Source organism: Oryctolagus cuniculus, chromosome 17 (assembly GCF_051225735.1).
Source record: "Oryctolagus cuniculus isolate XC-2025 breed Fujian yellow rabbit chromosome 17, ASM5122573v1, whole genome shotgun sequence".
Taxonomy (NCBI): domain Eukaryota; kingdom Metazoa; phylum Chordata; class Mammalia; order Lagomorpha; family Leporidae; genus Oryctolagus; species Oryctolagus cuniculus.
In genome coordinates, this window is record NC_142883.1 from 537,379 (window position 1) to 555,132 (window position 17,754).

Consider the following 17,754-nt stretch of genomic DNA (forward strand, 5'->3'; position numbering starts at 1 on the left):
TGGAATCAGGGCCAGGACTTGAACCCAGGCCCTCTGACAGACACGGAGAGTGCACTTGTCCCAAGCAGCATCTCAACAGGCGTGCCACAGGCCCAGCCCGTTCTGACCGCCCGGTGGCTGGTGGGCGCCACAGGCCCAGCCCGTTCTGACCGCCCGGTGGCTGGTGGGCTGTGGTTTCTCTCATCGTTGCCTGTAAACCAGGAGCGGCCGCCCCACCGCGATGACCGGGGCTGCGAGGCTGCCCCTGACTTGTCTGCAGTGAAGCGAGGTCGCCCGGCAGCCTGGCCGTTAACCTCTGGAGCTGGGACGACGGTTTCCCCGGGCAGAGTCTGGCGTGCCGGCAGACCACGGCGGCGTGGCTTCACTGGGCTCCAGCGGGGCCTCCGTGTCCTGCTTCGGCACCGCCAGCTCCTTGGTGTGTGCCGACAGCACGCAGGGCAGGCTTCAGGACGTGGGCGTCAGACCTCCGGAAGCTGGGACACTGCAGTCTCTGGGGACCTCGCTCCCCAGGGTGAAGGGCGCACCCTCGAGCCAACAGCGCCGGGAGGCAGCGCCCCGGCTCGTTCGCCCACTGCTCCGGGCGCGGAGGAGGGCATTCAGGTAAAAAGCGAGAAAGAAAGGTGCATCTGCCAGAACGACAATGATACTCTGTATTCAATGAAAATTAGTAAAAATATTTTATTGAATTTCAGGACTCAGTAATTTTTAAAATTTCCAATCTTTGCACACAAACCACCACTCTGCTTTCTAACAGTGGAAGTCAGAACTCCAGGTCTGCCATGTGTCTCCTGTGCACAGCGTGGAGACCGAGCCGGCACACGTGGCGCACGCCTGGCGGCTGGACTGTGGCTCAGGCACAGCTGCTCTGGTTCTAGTCCCTGAGGGAGCTCAGAGGTTCGGCAAGACTGAGACAGACGGACGCCGAGGACCCCCGGCAGGGGCCAGGGAGTGGACTGCGGTCGGGGCGGGGGCTGCAGCCACACGGGCGACCCTGCTGGGAGGGGGCTCAGCGCTAAGTGCACAGGTGAAACACGGCGCCTTGGAGGGAGACGGAAACCGGGCCAGGCGGCTCCTAACCGCGGCCGTGTTTCCGCCCTCTCCTGCCGTCCTGACGCCTGCTGGTGAGCGTGGCAGCGGGAGCAGGGAGCGTGCGTGCCTCTCGCTGGCGCGGAGAGCGGGTGCTTTTCCTTTAGAACTGGAGCTGGTGTTTCCTTACCTTCGATCCCAAAGGAACTCTTCCAGACCCTCAAGGTTGTGTTTTAGGCTCAGCAGCAAGCAGCTCATAGGCTGAGCCCGCGCTGGGGGCACCGCCCGGGTCTCCGGTGGCACCACACACAGGGCGGGACGTGCCGCAGCCGTGGGGGGAGGGCCGGCTGCTGCCCTGCACCTGTGTGCGGTGACCTGGCCCCACTCCCAGGGCCGGCACAAGCCAAACCGCGAGCACCCGGGGCGTGGACGCAGCCCAGGGGCTCCCGGCCCCCAGGTCCGTGGGGTTTGGGAGGCAGACCTGGCCCCTGTCACACACGTTGTCTCATTCACAGGATGGTTTCGTTTTTATTTTTAAATGGCTGAGTTATGAATCCAGCTAGTGTGCAGTAATTTCAGAATTTTTAATATGCAGTATCTGCAGTAACATTGTGACAGCTCCAGACTGTGGATTGACACACAATACTTAGAACAGATTTATATTTGGTCTTTATGTAAATAATAAATGTTTAAAAATTGCCTAAATATACCATTCTGAGCTGTTTCATTCCACCAGGAAAATACAGGTATTTTTTTTCCTCTTTAAAAAAAAAATTTAAATACCAAAATAACTACATTTCAATAAATAACGTTATGATGATGACATTTAAAAGCTCACACTAAGGCTGAAGCCCTCCTGTTGGCTGCTCGGCCCTGCCCCTGGAGCCCCTGGAGCCCCTGGAGCCCCTGGGGAGGCGCTTCCTTCCCGACGGGGCCGGGCCCCTCAGCCCCTCGCCCCCGGCTCCGTGCCCCTTCTGGAGGACACGCGGCGACATCCAGCTGACCCAAGGCGGCCTCTGCGTGTCCAGCACCCCTCCGAGGCTGCGTGCTCCTAGGACCCTCGTGGTAACCAGAGCGACGGGGCCGTGAGCACACCTGGGCCCCAGAGCCCCCGAGGAGTGCGGCCTTGGCCGGGGAGGGCCCTGCTGTTCACCGAACACAACGCTGCAGAGACTGGTTTTACTCAGTGGGAAATTATGCCAGGGACAAAGTCAACATAAAGAAACAAGTAACAAACCAGCCAGGAAGGAACAGGAGGAGCAGACACGTCCTGGCCGGCCTCGCCGTCGCCGCTCCTCCCTGGGTTCTCTGGTCACATGCAGCCGCGGCGTCTGTCCGTCTGTCCGTCCGACACGGGCTCTCGGCAGAGCTCTGGAAGGGTGGCCCCGTCGGAACTCATCCCGTGGGCAGAAAACAGAAACCCACACAAGGGGGTGTGGCTCCGGAACTTCGGGTAGAAATGGAGTGCTGTGAAATGTCAGACCCGCGACTCTGTAAGGAGGGTCAACTCCAGGCCGTTCCACGTGTGGACAACAAAACACTGTTCTGTCTCCCAGCGCCAGCCGGCGGGTCCTGGGAGGGCAGGGGTGGCTCCCGCCCGCCCCTGGAGGAGGGCCCAGTCCTGGGAGCTCCGCGTGCACCGGGCGCGCACCGCGCCATCCTCACGGAGCCGCGCGGTCTTGGGCAGGACCCGAGTTCGCGCTCGTAGGTAAAAGCTGGGCCCAGAGGCAGCAGCCTGGCAGACGCCCGGCAGGAGACACGGTCCCGGAACCGGGCTGTGGTGTGGGTTTGTTCAATGTGACGTGTCTCTAAGGCCACCCGGGTTCTGTGTTCAGCGCTGAGTGCAGTCAACCACAGGGCCTCTACCACTGGGGAGGGTGCGCTCCGGCGGGAGGCAGCGTCTCCTTTTGGCACCAGGAAGTTGATTTCTACAGTGAGAGGCGCGCCAGCCCTAGTTCTGCAAGCCCTTCTCCCTGCCGGCCGCGGGGGGCGTGTCCACGCTCAGCGCAATGACGATGCCGTCGCCTCCGTCTTCCGTCTTGATCCGCTTCAGCTCCGGCTGCTCCGCCTGGCCGCCGTTCTGGCGCTTGGTGGGCAGGGAGGCGGAGGCGGAGGCGTGGGTCGCCAGCATGTGTAAAGGGCTCGCGGCTGCTGCTGGGAGAGAGCGCGCGTCAGACCCCATCCGGGACAGGACCCCGCCCAGCCCCAGCCCACCCCAGAGACCCCGGCGCCCGGCGGGAAGGAGAGCTGGCTCGTCCTTCGGCTTCCAGCCCCAGCCCCTGGGACGTCCCGGCTCGGAGCCCAGCCGCAGGCGGGACACCCGGGAGGCGGCCCCCGGCCTTGGGCTGTGCCCCGCCCCGCCCAGGAAGCTGGAGTCGGGAGCCGGCGCTCCCGTGTGGCTCACCCCTCTGCACTCGAGGGGGGCGTGTGGGCCAGGAGGACCGGCTGCAGGGCACACGCTGCGCGGGGGGGCTCCCCCAGGCTCAGCACCCCAGACCTGCATGGGGAATCCAGAGGCCTGGAGTGACGACTCCAGAGAACAAGGCCGCACCACACAGGCTTCCTCGGCCCACCATAACAGCTCCCGTCACCCTCCGGCAGCCCCGTGCGCCGCCAGCCGGCTCTGACTGAGGAGCCAGCACCGGCCGGGGGTTCAAGTCCTCGCACCCAGCAGGAGAGGCAGGGGCTACACTGTGGCGGCAGCATCCCAAGTGAGCACCGGCTCAAGTCCCAGCTGCTCCTCTTCTGATCCCGCTCTCTGCTGTGCCCGGGAGGGCAGTGGAGGATGCCCCAGTGCTTGGCCCCTGCACCCCATGGGCGACCCGGAGGCGGCTCGTGCTCCTGGCCCCGGATCAGCACAGCGCTGGCCGCTGCGGCCATCTGGGGAGTGAGCCAGTGGGGGAAGGCCTCCCTGCCTGTCTCCCTCTGCAACTCTACCTCTCACACGAATAAGGAAAATCTTTAAGAAAGAAAATGAAGAGCCTCCGCCAGCACCCCACGCGGGCACCAGTTCCAGTCCGGCCGCTCCTCTTCCCACCCAGCCCCCGGCCAATGCGCCTGGGGAGGCGGCGGGAGGCGGCCCAGGTGCTTGGGCCCTGCACCCATGAGGGAGACCCGGAAGAAGCTCCTGGCTTCGGGTCGGCCCAGCCCCGCTCACTGTGGCGATGAGGAGCGAACCAAGCAGATGGGAAAGCTGTCACTCTGTCTCACATAAAATAAATCTTAAAAAAAAGTAGGCTCTTCCCCTGAGGTCGCGGTCACTGGGCGGAGGCTCCCGGCTTTGTCCCCGGGCGGCAGGCGGAGGCTCCCTGGGCCCGGCCCCCGCTCAAGAAAAACCAAGTAGAGAAAATATCGCGACAGCAGTGACCCGCACAGCGACACATACAGGTCAAGGCTGCTGTTCTGAACGTCTCAGAAGTCCCCAAGGATGCCGCGTGTGAAAGCGACGTCTACAGTCTCATCTAGCAAACTGAAAATAACCACAAAAAAGGGGGTGGGGCGGAGGCTGTCCACCTTCAAGGAGAATGAGTGACTCAGGACCTCAGCAAGTCCCGGCCAACCTGCCGGCTCGCGCCTTCCAGCAAACACCCTCACGGGCTCCCGCGAATCGGAAGCAGAGGAAATCCTTCCTGACTCCGCTCCGAAGACAGCCTCACCCTGACCCCAGAGCCGAGGGTGCCACAGAGGAAAACCACAGGCGCGTCCCTGCGAACACAGACCCCATGTCCAAACACCAGCAAACCACAGAAGGGAAGACCACGGGCCAGGGCCAGCGCTGTGCACAGCTGGCAGCCCACGGGAGCTGAGGCTCAAGTCCCGGCTGCTCCACTTCCAATCCAGCTCCCTGGTAACGCACCGGGAAAGCAGCAGCAGACGGCCGAGTGCTCGGGCCCTGCACCCTTGTGGGAGACCCGGACGGAGTTCCAGGTTCCCGGCTTTGACCTGGTCCAGCCATGGCCGTTGTAGCCACTTTGGGGACAAGCCAGGAGATGAAGAGCTCTCCCTAACACTGCCTTTCAAATAAATAAAAAATCTTTAAGACAACAACAAAGACCACAGGCTAACGCTCCATGAGTACCGGTGCAGACCTGGCCAGGACACTGGCCCGACACGCTGTGCAGCGTTAAAGCACCACACACCACGGCCACACGGGGCTATCCCGAGTGCAAGGTTGGTCACACAGGAAACCGACCAGCGGGACAGAGTGCACCAGCAAGCGGGAGGCGATGCCGCCTCCTCACGGGGAGCAAAACCCAAGCCCAGACGAGGCGAACCCTCAGCGCGGCACAGCCCCAGCAGAGCGCGGCACCAGCACCAAGACAGGACGTCCGAAGGGGAAGGAAACGTCGTCCCACATCAGAAAATCCTGCTGATGACGCTCGTGCACGAAGACACGCAAATGGAAACGAGAAAGAAAAAGCCCGTTACAGGCCGGCGCCGCGGCTCACTAGGCTAATCCTGCGCCGAGCGGCGCCGGCACACCGGGTTCTAGTCCCAGTCGGGGCGCCGGATTCTGTCCCGGTTGCCCCTCTTCCAGGCCAGCCCTCTGCTGTGGCCCGGGAGTGCAGTGGAGGATGGCCCAGGTGCTTGGGCCCTGCACCCCATGGGAGACCAGGAAAAGCACCTGGCTCCTGGCTCCTGCCATCGGATCAGCGCGGTGCGCCGGCCGCGGCGGCCACTGGAGGGTGAACCAACGGCAAAAGGAAAACCTTTCTCTCTGTCTCTCTCTCTCACTGTCCACTCTGCCTGTCAAAAAAATAAAAAAAAAAATTAAAAATTAAAAAAGAAAAAAGAAAAAGCCCGTTACAGCTGATACATGAACTCAGCAGGGTCAAGACAGTGAGCAAACATCAGCTGTGTATCTACACTGTGGCAACGGAAAATTAAAAAAGGGAATTAGGAAACGATTCTATTAAAAAAAACTACTTAGAATTTTTATTTTTCGTTTGACAGGCCAAGGGAAGCAGAGCTGCAGAACCTGGCCCCTGGCTCATGCTCCAAGTGTCCCCAGCGGCCAGGATGCAGCCAGGAGCTGGGTCTCCATCCAGGGCTCCCACGTGGGTGGCCCGGACCCAACCACCGGTGCCGTCACTGCTGCCTCCCGGCCTACCGGCGGGTGTGCACTAGCAAGAAGCTGGAATTAGGAGCGGGGCCAGGACTCGAACCAGGCGCTCGGACAGGCCGTGTGGGCATCCCAGGAAGCACCTTAACCGCCAGACCGAATGGCAGCTGTGAAGACCCGGAACCAACCACGATGTGTGTGCAGACACATGGCCTGCCGCTGCCAGACAGCAGCCCTCGGCTGGCCTTCAGCGCAGCTGCTGTCCACACCCCGGCGCTCTGTGTGCAGAAGCAGAAAAGCCGAGCCGCAAGGGGCCTGGAGTCACCAGATGCACCGTGGAAAGGGGGCAGACCTGGCGGGCTCCGCACTTCCCGGGTCCAGGAGCTCCAGCGAGCTCAGGGACAGACACAGCAGGCCGTGGGAAGGCCGCGAGGACAGCTGTGCGAGCACGTGGCCGACTGACCGTCACCAAGGCAGGCCCGTCACACCTACGTGCCAAGAACGGAAGGGTCCCGGCCTCACACGGCATGCAGAGGGTTAAGCGCTAGGGATTTAACCGAGTTCTTAGCGCAAGTGTTCACGTTCTTGGATCTGTCAGTGGTCTCTTACATAGGAGACAAAACACAGGAAGTCAAAAGAAAAAAATCGATAAATGTGGACTTTACCACATTAAACACTTGTGCAAACACCATCAAGAAACTGAAAAGGGTAACCCACAAACCCACAGACGGGAGACAACACCTCCCGGGCAGGGTCTGAGAGCGGACGGGCATCCGGAACGGAAACCAGCGCCAGCGGCCAGCAGCTCGGAATCCGGGGCAGCAGCTGCACAGACCCCGCCACACCAGCACCGCCCATCGCCAGCCCGGGCAACCCTCCAGGCACCCACCTCACCACGGCCACGGCCACGGCCACAAGAGGCGCTGCTGGCCAGCGTGGGAGGCGGCTCCCGGCTGGCGCGAGCACGCTGGCGACTCCTGAATACTTTGAGCACAGACTCGCACAGCCACCGGGTTCCAAGCCTGGGTGTGCGCCCAGAAGCAGAAACGGGGCTCAGACACACGAGTCGTCACCGCTGGCTCGGACGGCCGGGAGCACAGGGGCGTGTCGCCGCGCCTGCGCAGGGAGCAACATCTGACCACGGAGGATCCGGCCTGACACAGCATGGGTGAGGCCTGGGAGGCCCCACGCTGCCGCCCGCACAGGCATGCGGGGTCCCAAACACGTCAGGGACACAGAGCCACCCCGCGGCTGCCAGACCCGGCTGAACGGAGGATGAGGAGACGTTGTGAACCAGGTGAGAGGTGGCGGCTTCCACACCGAGAGTTTGTTTAACGCTCAACTGCACACTTCAGGATGGTGCAGGCTTTCTACTGTGCATATTTTAACACAATCATTACAAGCAGCATCAGTTACTGAGCTTGAGACACTTGGTATAAAGGAATTATTAAATTTAAAACTGTAATAGCAAGATCCTTGTCGATTAGAGATACACAATGAGGGGCCAGCACTGTGGCCTATCGGGTAAGGGCACCGCCTGCAGCGCCGGCATCCCACAGGCGCCAGTTTGAGTCCTGGCTGCTGCACCTCTGACCCAGCTCTCTGTGGCCTGGGAAAGCAGAGGAAGATGCCCACGTCCTTGGGCCCCTGCACCTGCACAGGAGACCTGGAAGAAGCTCCTGGCTCAGCTCCGGCCGCTGCGGCCAATTGAGGAGTGAGGCGGCGGATGGAAGACCTCCCTGCCTCTTCCTCTCTCCGTCTGCGACTCCCTCTCAGGAAGTAAATCTTTAAAGAAAAGAAAGCCCACACAGCTCTACCCAGGACTCCAGGCTGCGAGGAGGAGCCTGAGACAAGTGACAAAGGCGGTGTGGAACTGGCCCAGGAGACCCAGCAGCTAAGGAGAAAGGCAGCTTCCACAGAGCTCGCGAGTGGGTGCTGAGAGCCAGACCAAACCAGTTTCTGTGGAGAGTTTTCCAGCAAAGACAAAACAAACGAGCGAGCCCAGGAGAGAGAGGAAAGCGCCGACTCTCGGCACGCGGCAGGCAGGCTCCGGGCGCCGACACCAGGGCCGCTGTCCCGGCAGAGCGGTGATGGCGAGTGGACACGGCTAACAGGTGCTTTTCTCTAAGCCTTGTATTCAACATCTTCAGTGACGTTTCACCTCTGGGTTGTCTAGACAGTTACTCTGGCTTTGATCAGCTTTGAGTTGTACCAACAGATAAGTCAATCCTTTCATTCACACGCCATCTTTGTATCTTGCTGTCGGAGAGGAGGATGTGGGCTCGCCCAAGCTCAGCTCTCCGGCCCAGCAGTGCCGCTGTGTGGGTCCCCACACACGGCCGTGTGCGAAGCCCCACCGTCCAGTTGAAAAACGTACCGGCCACAGTCCACAGTAGAGGACACACCCCTTCCCTATATGGGTAATGCAAACTTTTAGATGCCAACTCACCGTTGTTCACCTGGCCGTGGACCGCCGTGGGGAGCGGGACCACGTGTGTCCCATTCTGCGTGACCGTTTTGATCGGCAGCTGGTGTTGCCCGAGAGGAGCCTGCTGTAGGAGGGTGACGGTCTGCACGGGCGCGGCCTGCGGCGTCTGCGCGATGCGGCCGGCGGAGCCCAGCGCGGCGTGGCTGATGGCGGGAAGGGGCTCTACTTTCACTGCAATTCAGAGAGGAGGAGGAGAAATGGCACAGCGGACACCAGTGGGAGTCGGCGACACCAGCTCCGCCGGCCTGCAGTCAGACGCAGACAGCTGCTGGGCGTGCTTACTGAGCGCCTCCCACCAAGGGAAGGCCGCAGAGGGGGCCGGCGCGCCCGCGCCCTCACCTTTCGCCTCGCCGTGGTCTCCGTTCTCCTGCGGCTCTGCTTGAGGAGGAGCCAGCACAGCTGCCTGAGTGACCACAGCCTGCCCAGCGACAGTGTGTGTGCTCGCCGGGGCCAGCGCAGCCACACTGGTGACGGACACCGCGGGGATCTGGTGCACGACGTGAACCGTCTGCACGACGGGCGGCTGGGAGGGGGAGGTGGTCACCGGGGCGGCCACGGTGTAGGTGACAGGCTTGACCGCCTGCGGCAGCTGCCGCTGCACGGTGATCAGGACCGGCTGGCTGGACAGAGGTGAGCCTGTGGAGGAGGCGAGAGCAGGCCTGAGGCACACCCGTGCTTTGCTCTGCCGGCGCCCTACACGGAGCACGGAGCAGCACGCGCGTTCCCACGGGAGCACGGAGACCGCCCCGGGGCAGCTTGTCGTGGTGACGAGGAGGGAGCGCGGTGTCCCAGTAGGGACACTTCCGTCCTCCTCTCAGCGTTCTGAGAACAGCTCTTCCCCAAGCTCTCTCCTCAGCAAGAAAACACGGCCGGGCCAGATCTCCCGGAGCCGGGTGCTCACAGCTCCCCCCAACCCTACCCCCCGGGTCAGGTCGCAGGCCGAGAAGGACAGCTGTCTGTGCCCCTGCCTGGGCCAGCGTGGCTGCCAATTCCACCAAGGGACCAAAATGCGCATTCTGCCGACTCGACTGGACACATCTGTACAGTACGTGCGTTTTAACGCGATCCTGAGGGCGCACTTTATCCCACAACCCACGATGTGAGCCTCCAAGGACACGGCCGCGGTCACCTGTGCTTGCTCCCAGCGTGTCCAGTCTAGCGCACCGCCCTCGGGGCTCTGCATGGCGCGGCTGAGACGAAGGCTAGAGTTCCCCAGGCCGGTGCCGTGCAGCAGCGAGGCGGGACGAGGCCCCAGCTACAGAGCCACCTGAAGCCCAGGCGCTTCTGTGCTGAGCTCACGTCCCGGCCCGTGTGTCTCACCAGTGTCACCCCCTCCCGTGTTCTCACCTGGCGTGTCACTTCCTCTCCTGTGTTCTCACCTGGTGCACTCTGGGCAAACCGGGCTTCCTGGATGACGGCGAGTTTGGGCTGGGAGGTGCCGGGCTCAGGCTCCAGGGGGGCCGGCGAGCCTTCCCTTGACAGGCTCTCGGGGGTCTGGGCGCCGCTGGAGTGGGCAGACAGCACTCCAGCGTGGTTGGGGGAGGCCGGTGCACTCCTGTCACCGAGAAGACACGGCTGTCAGGGCGGTGCTCAGGGAGTGTGCTGTTTAGTGCGTGCGCTCTGCGCACAGGGTCTCTGCTGACACGTCCCTCCACGCCCCTGGCCCCGTGGGCAGGCGGGCAGCAGGAGCAGTGTGGCCGGTGCCTTGGGTTACACACCCTTCTCCTGTGATTAAACACTACTTATTTATGAAGCTAAAAACACGTCATCAGGCAACTGACACTGAACAAGTCAATCTCACTTTCCACCTGCACAGGAAGAGAGAACACCCTCATCCTGCTCCCGCCCCGCCCCGCCCGCCAGGAGGGGTCAGGCACACAGGTGACAATCGGGGCCGCGTGCGCCTCGACCCTCACCTGGAGGACAGCGGTCCCAGCGGCGTCCGGAAGCAGGGCACGCCGCGCGGCCGCCTCTTCCGGAAGGCCTGCTCCACCAGCTTGCTCTCGGAGGCGGGGTCTATCCTCCAGAAGGAGCCTTTGCCAGGCTCTTCCTGGGAACGCGGCACTTTGATGAAATAGCGATTCAGAGAGAGATTGTGGCGAATCGAATTCTAGGAAATAACAGAGCAGGAGCACGTGATTCTGGGCCCCAGCTCCAGTGCCCTGCACAGCAGAGCCTCAGCTGTTCGGCACCGGGGCCGAGCAGGCAGGTGCGACCGGGGGCTGAGAAAGGACGCGGCACAGGCAGGGAGGACAGCACGCTGGGGACAGGACAGGCCCACTCTGTCTGCCTCGGGCGGGGACAGCTCTCCCTCTGGGGAGCCAGAGCTGGTAAGACACTCCGTGGAGACACTTTTTTATACAGAATTAGCTTACAGGGTCGGTCGGACCACCCAAAGGGCAGCTCAGGAGAAAGCATCTGGCGAAGGCCAAGCAGAAAAGCTGGAACTCCTAACACCCCCCGTTCCACGCGGAGAGCGCCCGCCCGCCCGGCAAGGTGCCCGTAGGTTCTATTCGCTCTTCACCACAGCACGTAAAGCACGTCAGTATTTCACGCCTTTTTGTTAATGAATGAATGTTGAAATCAACCACTGAAGTTTTGCAATGAGAGTAAAGCCAAAATGAAGTGAGGCCTACCCAGCACCCCCTCCCAATCCTGCGGCTATCCCCTCTTAACAGAGCTGACAGCCACAGCCTGGAGGCGGCTGGGACACCGCCCAGGACACCGCACACGGTGCCTCTGACCCTGCACACTCGACGACCGCCGGGGCAGGCCGGGCCGTGTCGGGGCGAGACCTGGCGTCTTTGGGGGACCAGACACCTGCCAGGATACTTCACCGCTAAGAGTCTCATGTCACCGAGCTGGGAAAGCAGAGATGTCCCCGTGCCAGCAGTGCAGCCTGGAGGAGGCGGCAGCAGCCCCAGGGGCCGGCGTCCGGCACAGTGGCTGCCTGGCCCTCCGTGCTGGCTCCCTGCCCGCGCACACGCTGGGAGGCGGCAGGGACGGCCCAAGTGCTCGGGCCCCTGCCACTCCCATCAGAGACCCGGATGGAGTTCTGAGCTCCTGGCTTTGGCCTGGCCCAGCACTGGCTGTTGTGGGCATTTGGAGAGTGAACAAGTAGATATATATCTGCCTTACAGATAAATAAAAAATTTTAAAATAATGAAAAGGAAAAGCAAATCCAGAAAATGATAATACAGGCTGAGTGCCCCTAATCAAAATGCTCCAGAATCCAAAACTCTCTGGGCGCGGGCACAACGCTGCGGGGGAGACACGGCGGAGAGCGCCACACCTGACCTCGCTGGCACAGCGCTGCGGGGGAGACACGGCGGAGTGCGCCACACCTGACCTCGCAGGCACAGCGCTGCGGGGGAGATGGAGGAGAGCCAACAAGACCACAAAACACAACACTCTGGGCCAGTGCTGTGGACACCAGCACCCCAGGAGCGTTGGTTCAAGGCCATTGCTGCACTTCCATTCCCGCTCACCGCTGATGGCTTGGAAAGGCAGGTAGAGGACGGCCCAAGTGCCTGGGCCTCTGCACCCACGTGGGAGACCTGGATGGAGCCCCTGACTCCTGCTTTCAACCAGGCTCAGCCCCGGCTGCCGCGGCCATTTGCAGAAAGAATCAGCGGATTAAAGATCCCTCTCCTTCTCTCCCTCCCTCCCTCCCCACCATAACTCTGCCTTTCAAACAAACAGATTAATAAATATCTTTACCAGAGAGAGAGAGAGAGAGAACGACGTTTAATAGAGACACAAACAGAATGATGTAACTACACGTCTTGGCTAACTGAAGGGCCTCGTGCTTTGATCAGGTAAGGATGCCTGTCCCTCTCCTCGGCTGCTACGTGGAACCACTGACTGGACACCAGTGATTTAGAGATCAGAGACCGAAGTCCTGGAGCTGGCTCTGCGGTGCACCCGCAGGGCGCCTGTCAGGAACCACAGCCTGGCATCACACCAGGCACGTGAGGCACGGATGAGGGCTCTTCACCACTAGGCTACCCACAGGAACCAGCTGGAAAGCTGCTATGAGAAGGAACCACGCCAGGCGCAGGGAAGAAGGCCCAGGGTGAGAGCTCTGGGAGACAGGCAGGTGTGTACACCCCTCCCCCGTGGTCCGTCAGACGCTGTCACAAAAAATCATCCTGGGAGGGGTCACAGCACGAAACCACAGGTCATTCTGGCACAGAACACAGCCAAGGTTCAGCTGCTGCCTGCGACACCAGCACTCCTTCCCGGAGCGCTGCTTCAAGTCCTGCCTGCTCCACCTGGGAGCCGGCTCCCTGCTACCGAGCTGGGAAGGCAGCAGAGGATGGCCGCGTGCTGGGACTCTGTCACCCACATCGGAGACCAGATGGGTTCTAGGCTCCAGGCTTCAGCCTCTTGTTCAGCTCTTGCTTTGCTTGAAAAGCAGGCTCATGGGGCGGTGGGAGCAGCTCGGCCTGCAAGCGAGCACGGCTGCTGCAGCCACCTGGGAAGTGACCCAGCGGCTGGAAGACGTCTCTGTCTCCTCTAGTATCCTGCCTTTCAAACAGACGAAGAAGAAGGCCGGCGCCGCGGCTCACGAGGCTCATCCTCCGCCTGCGGCGCTGACACCCCGAGTTCTAGTCCCGGTTGCTCCTCTTCCAGGCCAGCTCTCTGCTGTGGCCCGGGAAGGCAGTGGAGGATGGCCCGTGCTTGGGTCCTGCACCCGCATGGGAGACCAGAAGCACCTGGCTCCTGCCTTCAGATCGGTGCAGTGCTGGCCTTGGTGGCCATCTGGGGGGTGAACCAACGGAAGGATGACCTCTCTGTCTCTCTTACTGTCTACTGCCTGTCAAAAAATAAATTAATTAATTTAAAAAAAAGATAAATAAGGGAGAGGAAGAGCGGAAAAGGAAAGAAAAGAAAAATACAGCCAAAGAGAAGAAACTTGCACCCTTCCAGGCAAAGCTGTATGAATCATCTTGTTTTGTTTTTGAAAAGATTTATCTGAAAGGCAGACTGATGGGGGAAAGGCAGTCAGATCTTCCATCTGCCGGCTCACTCTAAAACGCCTACAGCTGAGGATGCGCCAGGCTGCAGCCAGGAGCCCAGGAGCCCCGCCAGGTCTCCCACATGGATGTCGAGAGGCCCAAGCACTTGGGTCACTGCCCACTGCCTCCCAGGGTGCATCAGCAGGGAGCTGGAGGGACTCAGACACTCCAGCATAGGAGGTGGGCATCTCCAAAGGTGGCTTAACCCACGGTGCCACCACGCCTGCCCCAGAGCCGGCTCTGCAGGCCCTGGTTACTCAAAGAGTAAAAACCCTGACCCACATTTCTGCTCTCTGTTACCATGTTTTTAATAATCTGGTTTTCAAATTCACCCTTCCTCACCATCGTACCAGGGAGCTACACGGCTCATCCAGTCAACGCCCAGACACAAAGAGAACCCGCAGCACCCTGGGTACAACTCTTGCAGCAGACGCAGACCAAGGCGGGAGCGCGAGGCGAGGGGGGCCAGAGTGAAAGCACCCCTGCGGGTGCTCGCCACTGGCTGCTCGGAGCAAGTGCGTCCACACCAGGGCCCCAGGGGCCGCAGGGGCGCCGCGGGCTGGCTTTTCTTCTTCACTCTGCGTCCGCACGAGGAGCTGGGCAGCGCGCGGCAGCCTCCCACCCTCCAGTCCCCACGCCTTCCTCCTGCTGGGCCGCCTCGCCCCACGCCTGCGTTCCACGGAGCAGCTCTGGCGTCTGTCCGACGTGCAAGAGAAACACAGCCAACGGGGACAGGTTACCTGCCAGCCCTTGTCCGCAGTCCTGTAGTAGGGGTAATTCTTTGTGATGTGGGTGTAGATTCCATTGAGGGTGAGCTGCTTATCGGGAGCCATGGTGATCGCTTGCACTATCAGCTGTGCATAGGAATAAGGTGGCTTTGAGTCATCCTGCGTCAGACAAAAAGTATTGATGCTGTCACAGCTGTTTACTCAAATCCAGAATTCCTGGTGGTTTAAGTAAGTAAAACCAAGCATTATCAGAAGAAAAGTAACAGAATTTGGAAAACTTGGAGGACACAAACGGACAAGTTAGAGCAGCATGAAAAAGAATAGTAGAAGTTATGTAAGGAGAAAATCCAAAAGGCACAAGGTAAGAACTGCGAAAGCTGCTGGACCCAGTGGAGTCTGCGGGTGCGCACTGCCGCAGAGTTCTGCGTGCAGCCAGGCACCCGGCAGCGACCTCGTGGGAACCTTGCGGGCACGAGAGGTGAGAGTGCCGGCAGCAGCACCACTGCCCGAACGCCGTCCCCCAAGGTGGCGGCACAGCCGTGCACGCAACAGCAGATGCTGTCGGGCCACTGGCACCCTGGTCCCAGCTCACCCAAGTTCACGAGCAAGTTGCTCATCACTGAAACAGCTCGAAATCGCAGGAGCCCTGGGGCAGGCCGCCATCTTGGAGTAGATTCTGGAAATAACCCACCCACGGCAGTGACAGCAACACCCAGAGCCCAGTGACAACAGCAACTTGCAGAAGCAAGCTCTCCCTGAGGCTACTCACACAGTTCACAAGTGAGCAGCTACAGACCGTGCTCAGGGATAAAGCCGGAGTGAGAGGCGGGAACGGTCCAGGGGCCCCGGGTCAGTGCTCAGGTTGAGGGCTGCGGTCGGCACACGGGTGCTGCTCTTCCCACCTCTAGCCCTGCATCCACGGAGGGACCAGCAGAGCCGCACTCCTTGCGCCCGGGTGCCTGACCCGGGAGAAGCCTTGGTCACTGTGCTTTTGTGACCGGTCTAATTCCTCGCGGCCTTTTCCCAGGTAATTCTGATAACACTTCATTTAAGATTATCTGACACAGAAATGCTCCTGACCAATCCGCTGTCTGTGGAGCAGTGCACAGCCAGTGCTGGAGAGGCAGCTTCCACGTGGCCTCCGTGTCTCAGGAGGCCATCGTCATGCCCAACCTGGCGGTCACGTTCCACCGTCTAGGAAGGCTCCTGAGACCACGTCGTCAGGGCTGCCCACGCTGCACGGAGAGCAGGGCACTCACAGGCCGCTCTGTCCCTCCCACCGGCAGCCTGTGTGCGGACCCCAGCTGTGTGCCTCTTCGTGAACACCTTACATCTCTCCTAAACACGACGTTAAACCAAAACGTTGTCTTCCCCATTGGCGCTGTGGCAGGAGCGCCCCCTTCTCATCAAAGCCCCTTGCCGGGACCTCCACACCTCAACCACTGCTCCCAGTGGAGCGCTGGGTAGGGGGCTTTCAATGTTCTGTTTCTACATGAACGTCAGTCCATTTCTGGTGGACAATGTCCTAGAAGGCAAATCCCTAGGTCAAAGAATAAAACCAGGCAGGGGTCCCGGCGCAAACCATCAACAGCTGTGTTCACACAGGGCAAGTGCGGGCAAGCGTCTGTGCCACTGTCCAGCGCAGGGGCGGGCGAGCCTGCAGCAGGGGCCCTGGCTGCTGCCCGCTGCCTCACGCGCATGGTGACCCGAGGGCACTCACAACTCAGCGCTGAGAACCGCACCGTGACACCACCCACCCGCGCTGTGCTCACACAGCGCCGCCCCGGTCCCGGCAGGCTATAGCTTTACCTTTGGGCTGTCTCCACCTGAAGCTTCCTTCTCATTTTCTGGCTGCGAGTTGTCAGTCATCAAATTGAGGTCAGAGGGCATCACACGGCCCATTTTGTACCCTGAAGACCCCGCTCCCCGGGGGCTGGACGGGCAGGAGTTGGCGGCGCTGTGGAGAGCAAGGGGTCCCTGTTAGTCTCTCGGCACATGCCGCACGGCGCTTCCTCACCAGCCGGCTCCTCAGGAAACACAAGGATGAGCATTTTAGGAGGCGAGAGGGCCAGCTCTTACCATCCCTCTGTGAGATTCAAGATCACCAAGGAGCCAAGAAACCCGGCACTCACATCCCTGTGTGGCGCCTCAGCTAACACAAGGAAAGCATCGGCCCACTCACTTCACCACTGATGGTCCGGGACTTGCCAAGACAGGAGGCGACCCGGGGGGTCCAAGGCCCACGCCTGGCAGAGGGACACAGAGCACTGGCCCCTCCCCAAGGGCAGCTGCGACAGGGCAGCAGAGAGCCAGAGAGGAGGGCAGGCAGCCCCTTGGGGACAGAGCTGTGGACACAGTTCCCCAATGCCCAGGCCAAAAAAGGTTGGGTAACACAGAAACAGGTTCTTATATTTATTTTTAAAATTTTTATTTTCATCTACTTGGAAGGCAGAGAGCAATAGTACGAAAGAGAAAGAGAGCTTCTGCCCCCTGGTTCACTCTCCAAATGCCTGCAACAGCCAGAGCTGCGCCAGGCGAAGCCAAGAGCCAGCAACTCCACCTGGGTCTCCCCTGGGGGGCAGGGTCCGAAGCACCTGGGCCATCGGCTGCCTCCCAGGACGCGTCAGCAAGAAGCTGAACTGGAAGTGGAGCAGCCGGGAAGCAAACCAGTGCAAGCATTCAAGCGTCACAACACCCAGCCACCTGCACTGACTCATTTTTTGCAGATTTATTTATTTGACAGGCAGAGACAGAAAAAGAGGGAGCGAGAAGATGAGGCAGAGAAAGGAAGAGGGTGGGGAGGGAAGAGGGAAGACAGAAAAGAGAGCGCCTCCGTCATCAGGTCACTTTCCAAACAGCTACAGCAGCCAGGTCTGGACCAAGCTGAGCCAGCAGCTAGGAGCTCCATTGTGGTGTCCCACCAGGTGGCAGGGGCCAAGTACATAGGCCCTCTTCCACGACATTCCCAGGCCTGCACGAGGCCGAGCAGTGGAGCGGGGCTGGGATGACTCAGGCACCACGCTCCCCGTAGTACTACAGGGAGAGGGGCTGCGGGGAGAGGGGAGGGGGCCGCCTGCCTCGCACCCACCCACTGAGCACACCGAGCACACGGAACTATTTTTTAAATATTTGAGCCCTAACTTTTTTTTAAACCACTTGCTTTATTTATTTGAAAGGCAGAGATGGGGCCAGTGCTGTGGTGCAGTGGGTTAGGCCCTGCCTGTAGTGCCGGCATCCCGTACGGGCACCAGTTCACATTCTAGCTGCTCCACTTCCAATCCAGCTCCCTGTAAACGTGCCGGGGCAACCAGCAGCAGACGGTCCAAACGCTTGGGCCCCTGTAACCCACACAGGAGACCTGGATGGAGCTCCAGGCTCCTGGCTTTGGCCTGGCCCATCCTGGCCATTGTAGCCATTTGGGGAGTGAAC

General features: G+C 60.7%; 1 protein-coding gene across 2 annotated transcripts in view; it reads right to left on the reverse strand.

Annotated features, from left to right (window-relative positions):
• Positions 1-653: 653 nt before the first annotated feature.
• Positions 654-17,754, reverse strand: part of FOXK2 (forkhead box K2) — a 62,571-nt gene continuing 45,470 nt past the window's right edge. Inside the window, exons 3-9 of one of the 2 annotated variants that reach the window (XM_051838822.3) lie at positions 16,135-16,282; positions 14,338-14,484; positions 10,493-10,686; positions 9,956-10,131; positions 8,916-9,212; positions 8,538-8,747; positions 654-3,177 (exon numbers count right to left, since the gene is read on the reverse strand). In XM_051838822.3, the coding sequence (XP_051694782.1) occupies positions 2,978-3,177; positions 8,538-8,747; positions 8,916-9,212; positions 9,956-10,131; positions 10,493-10,686; positions 14,338-14,484; positions 16,135-16,282 (1,372 nt within the window). In that variant the 3' untranslated portion in view covers positions 654-2,977. Of the gene's footprint in view, positions 3,181-8,537; positions 8,748-8,915; positions 9,213-9,955; positions 10,132-10,492; positions 10,687-14,337; positions 14,485-16,134; positions 16,283-17,754 lie in introns of both variants that reach the window. The other variant, XM_051838821.3, reaches the window with a different exon arrangement.